Below are 18038 nucleotides of genomic sequence, written 5' to 3' on the forward strand. Positions count from 1 at the left end.
ACTTTTACAGGTAAGAAAAATATTTATTACATCCCAACCAGGCATGCTTATTCAATGCCAATTATTTTAAAATTTTAGAAATATATTTTAACATCAATAGACAGAATTAAGGACTGTACATTCAATTTATATACAAATGGTTTGATACACATAAAAACAAACAATGTCAAAATGATATTTAAACATTCAACATCCTACAAAGAAAATAATACATATCAAATATCACATACATATAGAATCAATAAATGAAAAAATCGAAAGAATGGGGAATAGAGAACAATTGAATGACTCAAAATTAATAATATCTGAACTGGCCAAGCCTAATGCTGTTTATTAATAATGCTCTATTCCACCTTTGGTGTTTAAATATCATTTTGACATTGTTTGTTTTTATGTGTATCAAACCATTTGTATATAAATTGAATGTACAGTCCTTAATTCTGTCTATTGATGTTAAAATATATTTCTAAAATTTTAAAATAATTGGCATTGAGTAAGCATGCCTGGTTGGGATGTAATAAATATTTTTCTTACCTGAAAACGTTTTTTCGTTCAAGTAAGAGTGGTTGAGGCAATTTTCATGTTGTATGCTTAAGAAATAGCCATAGCATAACACTCAGGTTTTTTTTACATTTCCTGTGAGGCTGTTGTGCTCCCTGCAGTCCCCAACAGCACTTTTATAAAATATTTGCCAGACTGGGGCACCTCCGAACAGTGCAAACAATAAGCAAATTAGCCGTTGAAGGGCATTTTGGGGGACTCCTGGCCAGGAGCAATGAATAATAAATGGCTCCCACCCAGGACACTAATAGTTTACATGTAGTTGGGGGCTGAGGGAGATGGCCCAAAGCTCCTGCCAGCTTCCCAGCCAGCACCCGTGTTGCAGGACCCTTTTTTTTTTAGCTATGGCAGGACCTGGAGCCCATTCCCACACTGCCATAGTATGTTTGTGTTTTTTGGTGGTATGTGCCAAAGTGCCCACCTGGGGTACCCACCGCATTTTTCTTTGTTGGGAGCTGAGGGGGCAGGCCTATGTCTCCACAGCCCCACCGGCTCCCCTTCCAGCATCAATGCCAGATACCAGTAGGAACCAGATTTGCTCCTGCCCAGGTGGGAGTAGCTTTGGTTTCTGCTCCCACTGGGCAGGTGCAAACCTATGTTCCTTGTCTGCAAGAGCGAGGGTAGGGAGTTGAAGTTCTCCCCTCCTGTGCTCTTGCAGCTAGGAAACAGCAGTGTCCCAGAAGATGGCGTCCCCGGGACTCTGCTGTCATCTGGCCCCAGTAATGGAGTCCCCAGCACCACTGGATGGCTCTGTGTGGGGGGCCCCACACCCTCACTCCACAAAATAAAAAATGCTTCAGCCCCATGAATGGATTCCTGGAGCTGTTTAGTTTCAGTTTTCCATTCACTGGAAGATTGATTAGTCCATCTGAAGGATTTCAAAGTGTATCAAGAAATGTTGAGTTATCCTGGGACATTGTCCAGATTTCTGAGACCCCTTTTGGTTCACCAAAAGGTTATTACCTCAACTTTGAGGTTTTTGGGTTGACTGGGAGATTGTTTAGTTGACTGTGAGGGTGTTCACTTGTTCTTGGAGGTCTTTGCGCTGTTTACCAGGTTTTTGGGCTGACTGGGAGGTTGGTCAGCGGACTGGGGTACTTTGCAATAGATATGAGAAAGTATTAGGGTGTGTCACGGCGTCACGACCAGCCCCGTAACGGACTCTCGATCCCGCTTGCAGGAGTGGTCCGGGCCCTTTAAGGATGGCCTGGACTTCCCAGACTGGAACTCCACCCCTATGACGACGGAATCTGCAAGCCTATCAGACTCGCGCACAGGGAGAACAAAGGCGGATCCGGAAGATGTGGAGTCGTGGACGGTGCGGCGCGAGTTGGAGCAGCGGAGCCCAAGCCGACGAGAAGTCAACCACCTTGAAGGACGGACGTGGAGGACGCCAGAGGAGGGAGATTCGCCCGTGGAGCAACGTTCCAAGGAGAAGCTGTAGTCGGGGAAACCGGGACCCGAGCTCTGGACCGAGAGGACGATTCGTAGGCGTTATCTCAGGAGAAGCAAGGAGGCCAAAGTCCCCACGCTTCGCCCAGCCACGTGCAGGAAGACGCGTGGCTACACCAGGTACGGGAACGCTTGCGTACCTTACTGAGTTTCAAACGGGCGGGAACCAGGTAACCGAGGGAGGAGGGAGGAACCTGTCCGGGCACTTGATCTATTGAGCACAGCACCCTGCACTTTCCGGATTTATCTCTCAGGCATCTGGTGACGGTCTTTTGCCTCCTCACGAGTGTTACCCTCACTACCCTTTCCCAAGCTCTGTGTGATACCGTGCTGTGAATTAACGACCACGTTTCTTTTCCTTTTGTTTTGGGTTCGGGCGAGACGGGCCAAAGAGGAGGACGTCACCAGCCTAGAATGGAAGCCTACCCCCTCCCGCAAGGACCTTTGCCCTATGATTACTGTTTGTTATTCTGACAATCTTTGACTTTGTAGAAACCGTTTAATAAATCACTCAAAACCGCACTTCAGTGTTGGCTCCTTCCCTCCTTGTGAACCCATAAGGTTACAGGGTGACTGAGGTATTCCAGTTCAATGAGAGTGTGTTAGTTGAGCGAGTGAACCTCGTTTTACTGGTTGGTGAGCCGCTCTACAGTTGACTGTGATTTTTTCAGCAGACTAGGACATTATTAGGCAGGATGAATCTTTGAATCGACAATCCCTTGCATGACCTGGAGGTCGCTCAGTGGTCCAGATAGCTCCTCGCTTGCCCTTGATTCTGTCCAGCTGACACAAGAGCAGTTCCAAAACAGCAAACTTGCTCTTTGCTAACTTTCTGGGAGCCAGGGTGTCACAAGGTTAGGCCCAAGTCTCTGGTAGCCTTGGTAGGAGATCCAGCAATTTTTACGGTTGTTAAAGATGTGGAGATACATACGCAATTTGTTGAAAGTCGCGGGTTGGTGTCAGCATATGAACGAAACCAAAGTAGCCTTACAAAGTTCCATATGTCTAAAGACTCTGATTTCACATAAGAACACGCGTAAAGTTACTGAAGCAGCTCGGAGGAAATCTACGTGCTTTTTTATCCTTTTGTTTTATTACTATAGAAAACAGTTCACATTAGAAAATAGCATTTGAGAAGCCCCACCCTCCCCCGCCCCACGCTCCCCCGCCCCACCCTCCCCCACCCCACAAAATCACATAAAAAGCTGGCGGAAAAAACACACCACATGTTGCACAAACAACAATCTAATAATATATATTATATACGTATCTAAATAAACTATCCGTACAAAAAATGTGTGTATGTCAGGCAAAGCCTTTCCTTTGTTCAGGGAATGTACACCGTGATCTACAGTCAGTTGCTCTCCACATTGGGCCGTATTTGGCGAGGCGGCTCCCAAGCCCAAGTCCCTCCCGCCTGATTTCGCAAAGGTCTGAAGGGATCAGGAGACGTCCTCGGTGGTAGCAGAGCAGCAATCCAGGCAAGGAAGTGGAATGGAAAGCCGAAGCATCACACAGTGAATTGGTGAGAAATCGAGACTCAAACCCAACGCTTCGATCCTTGCGTCCCACCTCGCTCTTTCGACTCTATGAGTTGGGATCACGGAGATGCCCTTAGGCTCTGTGTTCTAGCAACCTCTCCCGCTCTTAACTCCCCACTTTATTATGTCCTTCACCAAAGCGTAAAGATGCATAGGACACAGGGGTCCCTACATTGATCCTCGAGTGCTGGGTCATTGCCAGATTGGTATAATATCCGAGTGGGATAAATTCATAATCAATCAACCAATCTGAGTGGGATTCATTTACTGATTGTCTTGAAAACTCTGTCATGGACCCCTGACCCCCTCGTTAGCTAACACTGGACAACTATGAGCCATGCTGGAATGGTGTGTCTTTGCAGCTGAAACACAAATACCAACATTGAATTAAATCATGATTGTCGAGCGAATCATATATCAGGATTGTGTTGTGGGAAATATCTAATACTTGTATGTGTTATTAACACAGTTACTCAGTTAGGCTCTCCGTCATCTTGGTGATGCTGCCAGTTTTGTGCTGTGGCTGTGTAGGCCCATATTTTTCATATGGCTGATCACCAGTTTTATACTCACAAGAGAAGTGTGGATGTCGAAGAAGGGACCATGAACTAAGCAAGTGGCGGGTGGTGAGTGAAGGGAATGACTTTTAGGCACATATAATGAGAGTGTGAATAAATTACTGAAGGGTGGTGCAAGGGAAAAGAAAACCAGATGGATCCGCTGAACCTTGGTGGTTGGTATGCATTTATCAGTACACATGGTGTGTTGTATTTTTTGCGATGTACAAGCACCGCTTATATTTAATTTAATAGACAGGAATGTTACTCCATCTATAATAAGATTCTAGACCACCATTAGGGTCCACATGACCTCTGACATGCCTCTTAGTTCATTAATGGCTTTGTGTTTGGGGGGCGAGCCATGATGTTCCAAAAAAAGATCACTTTTTATATATGTCTTTCTATGCAGTTAAATCATCTGATGTACCAAGGAGAAATGCTTCAGCATGTTATATCATGATTATATCATATGTTTACATGATGTTTGTTGCATGATATCCATGGCTCAGTTCATGCATGGACTCTTAGAGCCAAGCCGGATCCATGGCTCGGCTCTGATATGACTTGCCCTATTAATTTTCCTGCACATCCTCCTCTATTTGCCACTCTGTACATGGGCTCGCCAATCACCTGATAAAATGACTTGTAAAGGGCGAGGACTAGAAACATGGAGCCCCGCTCACTTGCATCAGTTTGGCAACTCAACCATCAAGGCTTCTTGTCGCAGGGACAAAGAAGGGTGCGTGCAATGAAATGCATTTCAAATAAGTGATCCCAGGGCAGGAACTCTATGCCATTGTGTTGTACCTGATCATAGTCAAAGGTTCCCAGGGAGAACTATCAGGCCTAATTGGAACAGGCAGGGGCATAGATTCAGCTGGGATGTTTCGGTGTTGACGCCCCTCAAACTTATTCGTAATGTGTTATGTGTGTCTGGGGGCTCTGCCTCAGTCTGGTATGCCTGTGTTGGTGTTTCGTGTTGTTCTCATTTCACTAGGAGGTTTTAACTTGTTAATATTTTGGATCAGGATTTTAATATATATAGTGATCTGTTTACAAAAAAAGCAGTAAACTTGCATCTATAGAGGTACTCCTTCAATGGGTGCAAATGTACAACTTTTTGGAATTCACAAACACTGGCAGGAGTAGGCTCAGAAAATTGCAGCAGTCTCACATTTTCAGATACACTACTGACAATCAAACACCCAAAAGGCGATGGGATGAATGCTTGTAAATAGTCTAACACTAGCAATCCCTTGGTGTAGCATTCCAACCCATGTTTGCCCACTGTGCCACTCTAGACAGATGCCCGCCTCATCTAAATCTGTACTGACCCTGTTCCTCATGGAAACAGTCCATCCCGCACCTTGGTTATCTCTACCCTGTAACCCACCGTAAGTTTAGTTTGGAAATTTGAAGTTTACATCCCCCTTGCCCTCCCCTGAATCTCAGTGACTGAGCTATGCCCCTGCTGGGAAGAAAACAGAAAACATGATGACATACACCTCCAGTTGGGAGGAGTAAACCAGATCACACCGGGAGGCACAGAATGAAAAAAGTGGCAGCTGGGTATGAAGAACCACAGAGCATAATGGGAGTGATAGAATCAAAGCTTAGCTGATGAGAAGAAGGCAGCTTGAACACAGATCAGACTCTGGGAGGGAGAGTATGGCCGGCTCATTGGTGCTCGGAGGGAACGCAGTGCAGGCTGAGCAGGAGCGGGAGGTAGAAAGCAGAAGAAGTCACATGATCCGGAACCGGAAACAGGAAGTCGAACAGATCAGACTGTGAAGGGAGGTTGGCACAGGAAAGAGAAACACAAATCTCTCCCCAAGAATCAGGATGGAGATCTGAGGAGAGATCAGCTTTCTCCCTAAGGCACCAGGACTTTCTGGAGCTCATAACGTTGATCATATTTACTAAACCTCTGGCGTGTGCCTGTGATGGCGGGGGAGTGGCATAGGCTCGAAGAGGAGTTACTTTGCAGATCTCAGAGGGGCTGCTTTAGTTCCCATGTGGTCAGAAGGCAGCAGTTGGCTGGCACTTTGATCGTCTTCGAAATGCTGGCATTTAGCGAGGCAGTGGGCGGACAAGGGCAAAGAGGCTGATAAAGGCATCTATGCAAACTTAGAGGTGATACTCTGGCATTCCAGGAAGGCCAGCAGAATCTCCTCCTTCCACCTGGTAATACCTGGACACAACTGGCAGTGTGGGTACAGAGTGGCAGAGAAACCCTTGACCATAATGCTTTGAATTGCCTTCATAACCCAGGAGTTTGGCACAGGAGTAGACATCAGCGTCCCATTTCCTCTTGATATTAGCAGGGCATTGTCCGCGAGTATAGAGTGGCAGAGTTTCCACAAAGTTGTAGTTTCTTTGGGCAAGGATGGCACTGGGCAAGGATGGCACTGAGGCAGAGTGTTGAACAGACTTGAAATAGGGCTATGCCTCGCCAAAAAAAAGGAAACCTGCCTCTCAATGTTCTAACCTCTGGTCACTGAAAGATATTCAGGTGCAAGAAAATTGGCACTGAAGCAGGGTGTTGCGACTATTGTCACTGCATGGGCACGTATACAGATAAAAACTGTAGTTCAGCGAGTTTACAGCTTGACAAAGCTGGTTCTAATTTCAATGATATTCTGACCTCCCTCACCATACAAGCTTGGCACATGGGCAGACTGGCACTAAAGTAAACACTGTTCTACTCCACCTTTGCTAGGACATATGCAACAGTCTAAGGCTGCATTTGGTGATGTCATTGTCCCCTACTGGTATTGTTTAAGCATTCTTGACCACCAGACGCATAGTGCAATCTTAGGACATACTCTGATCTCTCGTCATCGATGGAGCAAGGTGTTGGGGCAGGCTGGCACTGACATATGTCTCAGTCTCCCCCATGCTGGTACTGCCACTGGCAGCATCCACTGCGGCTTATCAATGGCACAGGCTAGATATCCTCATCCTCAGTAGCCTTGCTCCAGCGGTGGCAGCAGTTGGCCGTGATGCCCAGGAGGAAGTTGGTGGCAACAGAGGCGATGGAGACCACAAAGCCAACGAAAGCGATGAAGAGGTAGTCGTCGAGGGTCAGCGTCAGGTGGCATGCCTTGAAGCTCTCCTCAGTCAGTGAGAAGAGTAAGGTGCCCTCCACCTCAGGAGGGCCTTGGCACTCTGCATGCTGGGCATCTGAAAGAAAGAGGGGAGAAGGGCATTAGGTGCTACAATCTGAGACAGGATAAGAGCCCCACTCAGGTGACTCGCAAAGGCACCAAAAGGCTTCCATCAATGCCACAATGCGATCCAACACTTCTACCCAAGCATAAACCTAGGACATAGCATGCTACCCATCTGCTAAAGTGCTTCTGTGCCTCATCAGAGTATGAAGCGCTATATAAAATCAATAACAATACAATACAATAAAAATAATGCTTAATACTACCTTTAAATTTCATGACTGATGTCTGAAAGCGATAAGAGAAAAGTGAGACACGTTTGATAGGAAGGGATTTGTATTTATGAACTTCCTGAAATGAGTCATGGGGCTGTGTTATTGAAAGAGAATTGAAGGAGGGCATTAATACTCAATAACTGCCTGAAAAGATCTATATTTGTTAGAGCATTTCGCTGCACACTGGTACCGGGAGCTGCATTACATTATTGCCATTTGTGGGATGGTTGATGGGAAATGAGACAGAACAACTTACAGTAGATGTACAGAACCGAGGGAAATATTACATGTATTAAATATGGAGAGCATGGCAGCAGCGCTACTAAAGGACAAGAGACAGATATTCAGGAGCAGTGGGGAAGGCTGTTGGTCTGGGTGGTCTTCATACCAGAGGAGGGGGGCTTTGGGGTGAACCTGAACGCAGGCAGGGAGTGTATGTCCTGGAGTTTGCTGGGGAGTGTGTTCCAGGCGAAAGGTTCTAGAAACCTGAACCAGGAAGAGAACATGTTGGTTTAGGTGAAGACAGAAGGTTTTGGATGGCAAAGTGCGGTAAGCATTCTTACTTACTTATGCCAACTACCCCTCCTGGGGTATAGGCCATCAACCAGGACTCTCCAGCCATCTGTCAAGGGCTTTTCTCTCAATATGTCTACAAGTGTAACCTATCTCCTTGCAGTCAGCCTCAAGGCCTCGGCACCTGGTGTTTCTTGGCCTTCCTCTTTTCCTTCTCTGCAGTAATCAAAAAGGGGTGGAATTCATGAGGTGCTGATGGCCTAATCGGAAGATATATGTGAGTGAAGTCAAGGAGTTCAGCTGGAATGCTGTTGCAGGACGTGTTATGTTATGCTATGTTATGCAGATTTGTCGAGGACACTATATCCCAGGAGGGCATCTTGGCACTGAGGAGGGGTGAGTCTGGCCCAGTGGTTCCCCAACTTTTTTGACACGTGGCTCCCTTGACCTAATTGGCAGTTGGCCGTGGCTCCCCACCATTTTTTTACCCACGCGGCGCACCCTTTGGGAACCACTGGTCTACATGAAGAATCAAGCCTAGACGTGATGAAGGATTCAGAGAGTAGCTATCACTATCATAAAACTTTATTTGCAATCACAAAGATCTTATAAAGTACATCTCAATGCATACATAGAGTAGTATAAAGCACTCCCACTAAAAGTAACCAGGCTAGAGAAAGGCTCAAGGAGCTCTGTGGCGTTACAAGAAGTTTACGTGAGGTGGGCTCTGATCATGGGCATCCGCAGAAATGTTTTCAGGGGGGTGGGCACATTTTTAACTTCATCACCATCCCCATTGCACCCTTTTCCCCTCCGCCTTGCACCCTTCTCCCCTCCGTCTTGCACCCTTCTCCCCTCCGCCATGCACCCTTCTCCTCTCTGCCTTTCACCCTTCTCCCCTCTGCCTTGCACCCTTCTCGCCTCCGTCTTGCACCCTTCTCCCCTCCACCTTGCACCCTTCTCCTCTCTGCCTTTCACCCTTCTCCTCTCTACCATGCACCCTTTTCCCCTCTGTCTTGCACCCTTCTCGGCCACCCCCTTGCACCCTTCCCACCCAATGGAGGGGGCTGCCACCTGGAACAATATTAAGCAGCGCACAAACACCCTCTCTCTCTCTCTCCCAATCATTAAATTATTCCACCATTTAAAGAATCCAAAATATATGTCTTCAATAATGTGATTTTTTCTGCCTGATAATGGACTTTGTACAACGTTGCACATGAATTTGAAAAAGCTGTCATAGTAGGAACGTTCTTTTTTTTTTCTTGTAAATCTTTTTATTGAAAGTAAAAACAACAAGGCAATAAACACAATACAATAGGATATCAGTCCGACTGCGGAAGGAGGTGTAAGTATCATAGAATAAGGTATGCAAATCATTTTAAGGGATGGGAGCAGGGTAGAAACGAGCTCAAAACCGATTACATTTATTACATTACGAGGAATGGTAGGTCAGGGAGAGAGTGGAATTTCAGGGACATCCACAAGAGGAGGAGTGCAAATATCTCCCCGGTAAGTGTTCCAATAACCCCATATCTTACCCCATTTCCTGCCCCCCCCCCCCTCGCCACATAGACCGTTTTCTCCCTAAACATGCACCAATCCATGTTTTCCATCCAAGCCTCGACTGTGGGTGGCCTCTGGGAACCGCACAACTGCGCTATGTCTCTATTAGCCACCATATTTCCCAGGGTTGCCCACTGCGTCTGTGCAACATTATAATCAGTTGGTTCCCAAACATTCAGGAGACAACATCTAGCCTCGGGGAGCAAATCAATACCAGTAGCCTCCTCCATCTTATTGTGTACCCCAGCCCAAAAGGCAGCTACTGCAGGACACTCCCAAATTACATGTAGAAACGTCCCGAGCAGCCCACAACCACGTTTGCAAAGACCATCCTCTGAATAACCCATTCTAATCAAGCGTGGGCAGTCACATAGACTCTATGCAGGATTTTAAGCTGCACAAACCGGAGACGGGCCGGAATCGCGACCTCCTTGGGAGAAGAGATCGCAGACTGCCAATCCTCATCATCTAATTCAAGACCGTCTCGGGTCCATACCTCCCGGAGGAGCACTAACAGGTCAGTCCTACCATTAATCAGTTTTTTATAGAACAAAGAGATAGTACTATCTGGCACATAACCATCTAGTATTCTATCCCCAAGTGGAGAGGACTCCGGAATCTCCGCACTATCAGTAAAAACCGAATGCAGGGCATGATGGACCTGAGCATATCGGAAAAATTCCCTGTCACTAAGGTTAAACTCAACCCTTAGTTCCTCAAAGGTTTTAAACTTGCCTTTTACCCATAGGTCACCCACCTTACTAATACCGATCATATCCCATTTCTCAAATCCTTTAGTTTTCCATAAGTTACCCAGCTTTTCAGAAGCAAAAAGTGGGGTCTCACGAGTCAGCCGATCCTTCCATCCCATAGCATTGTTTGCACAGTGCCAAACCTGTACCGCAATCTTTGTGAGCCCGGAGAGCTTCCCTCTATCCACTCTAGAATAAAGCGCTCTATAATAATCGCCCCCAGGCAACAGCCACCTGTCCATGGCAAACGCAGGGTTCAATCCGGAACTATACATGCCATGATTAATGGCCCCCAATTGAGACGCCCAATAATACCATTTGATGTCAGGGAGAGCGATGCCACCGTCATACCATGGGAGCGTCAACTTGGCGAAAGCGATACGTGAAAGCCCATCCCAGATCAACTTCCTCTGGAGACCCTCAATAGTCCGAAAATAGCTCACGGGAATTACATCAAAGGTGTTCTGAAGAGCATACAAAAAGCGTGGCAATGACATCATCTTAAAGAGCGCTGCCCGGCCAAGCGGCGAAAGCGGCAGCTTGCGCCAGCGCACCACGTCCAGCGTAAGCCGGGTCATCGGCGGGAACAAATTCTGTTCATATCGGGCAGCCGGGTTCAATGATACATAAACCCCGAGATACTTAAAACCCGTCTGCGTAACCTGGATGGGACAATCACGCGGTAATAGAGGGACATCTCCCGAGAGGACGTATAGGTAAGACTTAGTCCAATTAATGACTAGACCCGAGTTTCTACCAAAGGAGGTGAGGACATCAAACAGAACAATTAACGACTTCCGAGGCGAAGTCAGATACAACAAGATATCGTCCGCGTAAAGTGAAATAGGATCCTCGAGGTCTGGGTTCCACTGAATACCCTTCATCGACGGTTCCCATCTAATCCAGGCAGCAAGGGGCTCAAGGGCAAGAGCAAACAAGAGCGGAGATAATGGACAACCCTGTCTTGTGCCCCTTCTGAGAACGAAGGGCTCAGAGACCCGACCATTCACCACCACCTGCACCAACGGGTCTTCATAGAGAAGCCTGACCCATCTAATAAAGCCAGGACCAAAACCAAACTTGGCAAGTACAGCCCACAAATACGACTGTATCAAAAGCCATCGTGGCATCCAAAGAGGCCAAGATGGCCAACTCACGCAATGACGAAGCCCTCGCGAGAACACCATGCAAACGTCGCAGATTTCGGGCCGTATTCCGATGCGGGATGAAACCGGACTGATCCGGATGAATCAAGTCACTAATCACCTTTATTACACGATTGGCTAACAACTTAGCGAGAATCTTGGGTTCCGCATTAAGAAGTGATATAGGCCTATAAGAGGTGCAGCGGTCCCTTGGTTTCCCTTCCTTATGAATCACCACTATGGTCAGAAGACGCTGATCACGGGGAAGGGAGCCGCCATCTCGCGATTCCAAGAACATATCACGAAGATATGGCGCAATTTTATCGGGGCGCAGTTTATACAGTTCAATGGGGAATCCATTAAGGCCCATCGCCTTTCCCGAACGAACAGAGCGGATTGCGAGAGCCACCTCTTCCGCGGTTATTAGGCATCTAGCGACTCTCTATCAGAATCACATAGGCAGGGCAATGCTATGCCGCGCAACAATAAATGAGAGTCTTCCTCCGGCCTATCAGATACGGGGGAATACACTTCCCGGAGATGTTCAGCGAAACTCTGGACGATCTCCTTGGGTTCAGTCACACACACACCATTCACTCTCTCAATCACAGGAACCACACAACTAGCCCTCTCTTTTTTATCTAACCATGCAATCAATTTGCCGGCTTTATCTCCGACATCATACAATCGACCCTGCTGCTCCCTGCCCATAACTTTCGCAGCATCCGTGACCAACGCCCTGTAGTCAAGCTGTTTAAGTCGCATAACATGCATCTTCTCACGGGTGACGCCCGATTCCAGCTCACGCTCCAGCTCGGTGATCTCTGTCTCGAGCCTGACTACCTCCTTGTTTCTACTCTTCTTCGCACCAGCAATCAATGATAACGCCTGACCTCGGATGACCGTCTTAAAAGCCTCCCAGAGCGATACTGCAGAATACACCGATCCCAGATTCTCAACAAAATACTGGTCAAGAGATTTGACCAACGCCTCGCGGGTCTTAGGGTTACGGAGATACCACAGATTAATTGGGGCTACCCGCCCCTACGAACCTAGACGCAAGTCTATCTGAAGCCACAGTGGAGAGTGGTCGGATATTCCCCGTGCTAAATGACGAACCTCAGTTACAGAGGTGGACTGTGCAGCTGGCATCAAAATGTAATCAATCTTAGAAAGGCTACCGTGTGCACCCGAGTGGAAAGTGTATTGATTCTGGGCAGGGTGCAGCAGTCTCCAACAATCCACCAACCCCTGCGTGTCTATGAAGCCACTAAGCCAATTCTGTGTCCCCGTGAGGTCCCTGGGTGGATGGCGATCCTCTCTACCAGAGACAACTGAGTTAAAATCTCCGCCCATGACCAGAGTACCCTCAGGAAGTCCCACTACTAATCGCCCCAGGTCAGCAAAAGTTGTCGACTGCAGCCCCGGGGGGACGTAAACAGAGATCAAGGATATAGTTCTACCCTCCAACCGTCCAGTAAGAGCTACGTAACGCCCCCTGTCGTCCAAGACCGTGGCATCTATTTCTAATGGGAGAGAATTCCTAAGCAGGATACCCACCCCTCTGGATCCAGAGGTGAACCTCGCATGAGCAGCCAGGTGATACCCTCTCCGGTTCATGGCGTGGCAAGTGTTACCGATCAAATGCGTTTCCTGCAACAACACCACCTCAGGGGAAAGTCGCTTCAACAACTGTAACACAACCCCTCGTTTTATCTTATCCCCCAGCCCATTCAAATTCCAACTCATTAGTCTCAATCCCCTACCCCCCATCCCAAAGGTATAAGCAGACCCCCCCCCCCCTTCGGAACTCAACATCCCAATCAAATGATAATATAATACGTTGCCTTGCATAGAACCAAAACACACTCACTCAAACACCCCCCACCCTCAAACCTGAAGCCCTTTACAACTCCCCCCACCCTGCACCCCTGCATAAGACTGAATATCAACCCCAACTTGCAGTGTGGCTGTCGCCCTTATATCAAACTTGTCTACAAAAAGAAACCCCGAGAAGGAAGAGAGTTAACCCATCACTCCCGGGTATGACACATCAAATCATACTATGAAAGTCATCGAACCATAGTCAAGGTTATCAATAGAGTCCAGGGGCCGGAAACCATACTCCTATTCCTGCTCCATCGGGCCGCCCTCCGCTCCTCCAGAATGTTCCTCCCGGCCACTTTGGTGTGGCAAAGTGTCGAGCCAGTCTCCTGCCATCTCCGTATGGTCAAAAAAATCTGTTAGTTCCTTGTATTCCACTCGCAGCCTGGCTGGAAATAACATTGCGTATTTCAGTTCGATCTCCCTCAGTCGTCGTTTCACACCCATAAATCTGAGTCTTTGCTTTTGGACTGCCTGTGTAAAGTCTGGGTAGAAACTTACAGTGGTATTTTCGAATTTAGTGGGTCCACTCATCCGTGAAGCCTGCAGGATAGCGTCTCTATCCCGGAAATTGAAGATTCTGCCGATGAAAGATCTCGGCGGGGCACTCAGCTTCGGTTTACCACCGGTACTCTGTGGGCTCATTCAACTGCAAAAAACGTGCTCAAACCCTTAGGAGCGAGGTGTTTGGTGATGAGATCTTCCACAAACAAATCGGCTGCCGGATCCTCTGATTTTTCCGGGACCCCAATAATGCGTACGTTGTTACGCCGGGCCCTACCTTCAAAGTCCTCCAACCGGCGCGCAAAAAGATCGTTCGAGGTCCGCAGGTTGCGGACCTCTGTCTGCAAGTCGGACACATCACCCGATAGGCTGGAAGTTTTCAGATCTAAAGATTTGACCTTTTCATTAGTTTTTGATAAATCAGTACGGATCAAATTGACATCGATCGAAACCGTGTCCAGCTTGTGGGCGAGAGTCTCAAATTGTTGGCCGATGCACGCCTTCATTCCATCAAGGGCGACTATGACGTCTTGTAAAGTCAATTCTGCCGTCGAGGCTGGGCCCTCTTTAGTACCATCTAGTGATCTGCTCGGACCACCAGGGGATCCTTTAGATTGGGCATATCGATCCATATTATTTGCTTGGGTGTAGCCACCTCGCCTAGTGGTCTTGGATTTTTGCTTGTCGCCATCAGGTCTGGTCGCCAGCACAAACAATGAGGCCCTCCAAAGTGGCGTATCTCGAGAGAAAGTAGCCGCACCGGGAGCTGCGATCAAAGCATCAGCGGCAACCAGAGGTCCCAGTCAGTCTAGGCCCAATGTGCGCAGTCAGGATATCATATTATGATCGCTAAGCCATCAAACAGCTTCTGTTAGTGTGGTTCCTTTCTCAGATAGGATCGGACTGGAGCCTCGAAAACTAAAGTGAAAGTACAAGTCAGTGTCTCCTCATGCCGCTGTTGTTCAACTACTGACCGGGTACTGTACCAACTCGAGCTCCGGGCATCTCCGAGGGGCAGGCCGCAATATTCAAGTCGTTGTCATTCCAGTTCCCGAAGTCCGATTCAAATTTGGACAACGGTGTTCACCTCAGCTATGGCTCGTCTTCAATAACCCGTCGATGTAATCAGGATAATATTCAGATATGGGAGGTTGCGAGGGTCTCGGGAGCCCTGTGCTAACGCGACCATCTTGGTTGCGCGCGAAGCTCAATAGGAACGTTCTTGAATGTCATTTGACAGTTAATAAGTTTTACCCTTTTTCTGTGTTTTGGTCGGCTGGATTTAAAAAATTTTTTTTTTTGCTGCAGATTTATATAGCGCAAACTCGACCTGAAGAGCACCAGTCACGTTACACAAGGATACATTCATTTATTATGTTTTGGTAGGTGCTGGGAGATTAAGTGATTTGCCCAGAATGATACAGGATTCTGTGCTGATGTCGAGGGTCGAACCTGGTTGGTTCCCCAGCTCCAAAATTGTCAGCTCGCAGTTTCACTTCATTTTGAGGATAATTATATTTTTTTCTCAGACCCACATCCTGCACAGCGGCGAGGCGCCCCTAGCTTCCCTTCACGGCGCACCAGGGTGCCGCGGCGCACACTTTGGGAACCACAGGTCTGGCCAAACCAAGGGCCTAGAGGGACTACTCGAAAAGCCAGGTCTTCATCTTCTTACATAACTCAAGAAGGGAGGAGGAGGCTATTATGTGTAGCAGCAGGTCATTCCACGCTGTGGGAGCGATGAAGGAGAAGGCTTGCCCGCCAGATATGCTTTTCCATATGGATGGGACGTGCGCAAGAAGGAGTGCAGACGAGCTGAGGTTTCTGAATGGTTGGTGTAGGCAGATGTGATTGTTGAGGTATGCTGGATTATTTTTGTGTAGTGCCTTGAAAGTGTCAGTGAGCAACTTGAATTGTGCTTGTTTGTTTACGGGGAGCGTTAGGAGCTCATTAAAATTAGGTGTGATGTGAGTGTGGGGTGGGAGGTTGAGAGTGATTCTGGCCACTGAGTTCTAAATGGTCAGCAGCTTACTGGTGAGTTTTTTGTTGATCCCGGCATACAAGGTGTTCCCGTAGTCAAGCTCTCTTGTGATGAGGGCAAGTTGACAATATTCCTGGTGCCAGGTACAAGCTGCAGTCGCCAATAAGTAGGTCCTTGAAGTAGGGAGAGATGATGTCACTTCTGATGAGATGCATGATGGAACATTCATTGATGTCACTTTATGTGCAGAAGTAAAAATCAGTTTGCTAAAGCCAGGGTAATTGAGCTGTGTGACTAAAGTAGGCTGGACCTGGTACTGTAAGCAGGCAGGACCTATTCCATGCCCCCAGTGCAATCTTCGGTAGGGGTGGGCGGAACTCGCGGAATTGAACTATGCCGAAATACGCAGATATATCAGGGGACATAACCCCTCCCACTCCTGGTTGATGCCCAACCCTAGAAAACACGTTGTATAGATAGCCATGGAACTGGCATACACATTAAGTATAGTGACTTAGGTAATGCAACATCTGATTTAAAGGCAAAGAGGCAAGAGAGGTTCCATTAGCTGGAGAATGAAGACCAGCAATCCAGTGACCACAGGGCAGCACTGCCCCTAAATATGACCATTTGTTATGAACAGAGAGACGCTAGTGGCCTGGACTGAATTGCCAAATAAAAGTAGGCAGGTTTTTGTGATCAGCAGTGGATTAAAAAACACATGTGCAGCGATAGCGGCTTGAGCCTTGTCACTGTTCATCAGCAATGTCTTAGACACAGATAGTGGCTGGACATTACACGTCATGATGAGTCATGTACAGAAAGTGAACCCAGACGAAAAAGTGGAGTCCGAGACACAGCAGTAGAGACATGGACATTGCGCACCACGTTACAGCGCATCACCCTTCATCCACAATAGCACAGCAACAGCATTACAGCTTAGCACAGAGGTCTTCAATCTGTGGGGCGCGACCCCCAGGGGGGTCGTGGAGTCCTGGGAAGGGGGTCGCAGATTCTGCTGTTCCTGGCGTCGGGCTGATCGAGGGTGCTCACAGCGGAGGCCTTATTCACACCAAGGTGTGAAAATCATCAAAGCCTCATTAACAAGTAAAGGTCTTTCAAAGACCTGTGAAGTACTCTGGTGTGCCTTTGTGTGTGTCCAAGCTGTTTGAGCCAGGCTCACATACAGGAGCTGGGGGGGGGGGGGGGGCTGGGGGAGAAGGCTGTAGCCCTTTGAGTTCAATAGACTTAGATGTGGGTTTATTTTTCTTTTTAACGTTTGTTGTATATAGCGCTAGTTTAACCCATAGGTATCAGAGCGCTTTACAAACACACAGTAAACAGCAGAAGGACATTACAATCATTGGTTCAAGTCCCACGAGCCCTCATACCTGGTGCCTGCACGGTGAGACGTTTATACAGCCTGTCGCTCCCCCCCCCCCTCCCCCAAGCAGGGAGGCACAGAGATGCCCTCCCATGAGAGAGGAAAAAGGAAGACAACAATGCCCTCCCATGATAGAGGAAGAAGAATGAAGACGACGCAGAGAGATACTGACCCCCCATGAGAGAGGCACAGACAAGGTGGGTGAATGAAGCATGGATGGATGGACGAAAGGGTGGACGGATGAAGGATGTATGGATGGATGAAAGTGTGGATGGCTGTATGGATGGACGGATGGAAGGATGAAAGGGTGGACTGATGTGTGAAAAGGTGGGTGGATAAATGATGAGTGTAAAGATGAAAGGGTGGATGAATGGATAAAGGATGAATGGATGTGTGAAAAGGTGGGTGGATGGAGGATGGATGGATGGATGAAAGGGTGGATGGATGAAGGATGTATGTATGGATGGAAGGATGAAAGGGTGGGTGGATGGAAGGAAAGAAGGATGAAGGATGGATGGATGGATGTAAGTATGAAAGGATGGAAGGATGTGTGAAAAAGTGGGCGGATGAATGATGAGTGGATGGATGTAAAGATGAAAGGGTGGATGGATGAAGGATGGATGGATGTGTGAAAAGGTGGGTGGATGGAGGATGGATGGATGAAAGGGTGGATGGAAGGATGAGAGGGTAGATGGATGATGGCTGGATGTATGGATGGATAAAAGGTTGCATGGATGAATGATGAATGGA

General features: G+C 47.7%; 1 protein-coding gene across 1 annotated transcript in view; it reads right to left on the minus strand.

The window, feature by feature from the left end:
- Positions 1–3216: 3216 nt before the first annotated feature.
- LRRC55 (leucine rich repeat containing 55) overlaps positions 3217–18038 on the minus strand; it is a 39213-nt gene continuing 24391 nt past the window's right edge. Inside the window, exon 2 of the mRNA XM_086953305.1 lies at positions 3217–7297. Coding sequence (XP_086809431.1) covers positions 7062–7297 — 236 coding nt within the window. The 3' untranslated portion in view covers positions 3217–7061. The remainder of the gene's footprint in view (positions 7298–18038) is intronic.

The sequence above is a fragment of the Lissotriton vulgaris genome, chromosome 1_2 (assembly GCF_964263255.1).
Source record: "Lissotriton vulgaris chromosome 1_2, aLisVul1.2, whole genome shotgun sequence".
NCBI classification, from domain to species: Eukaryota; Metazoa; Chordata; class Amphibia; order Caudata; family Salamandridae; genus Lissotriton; species Lissotriton vulgaris.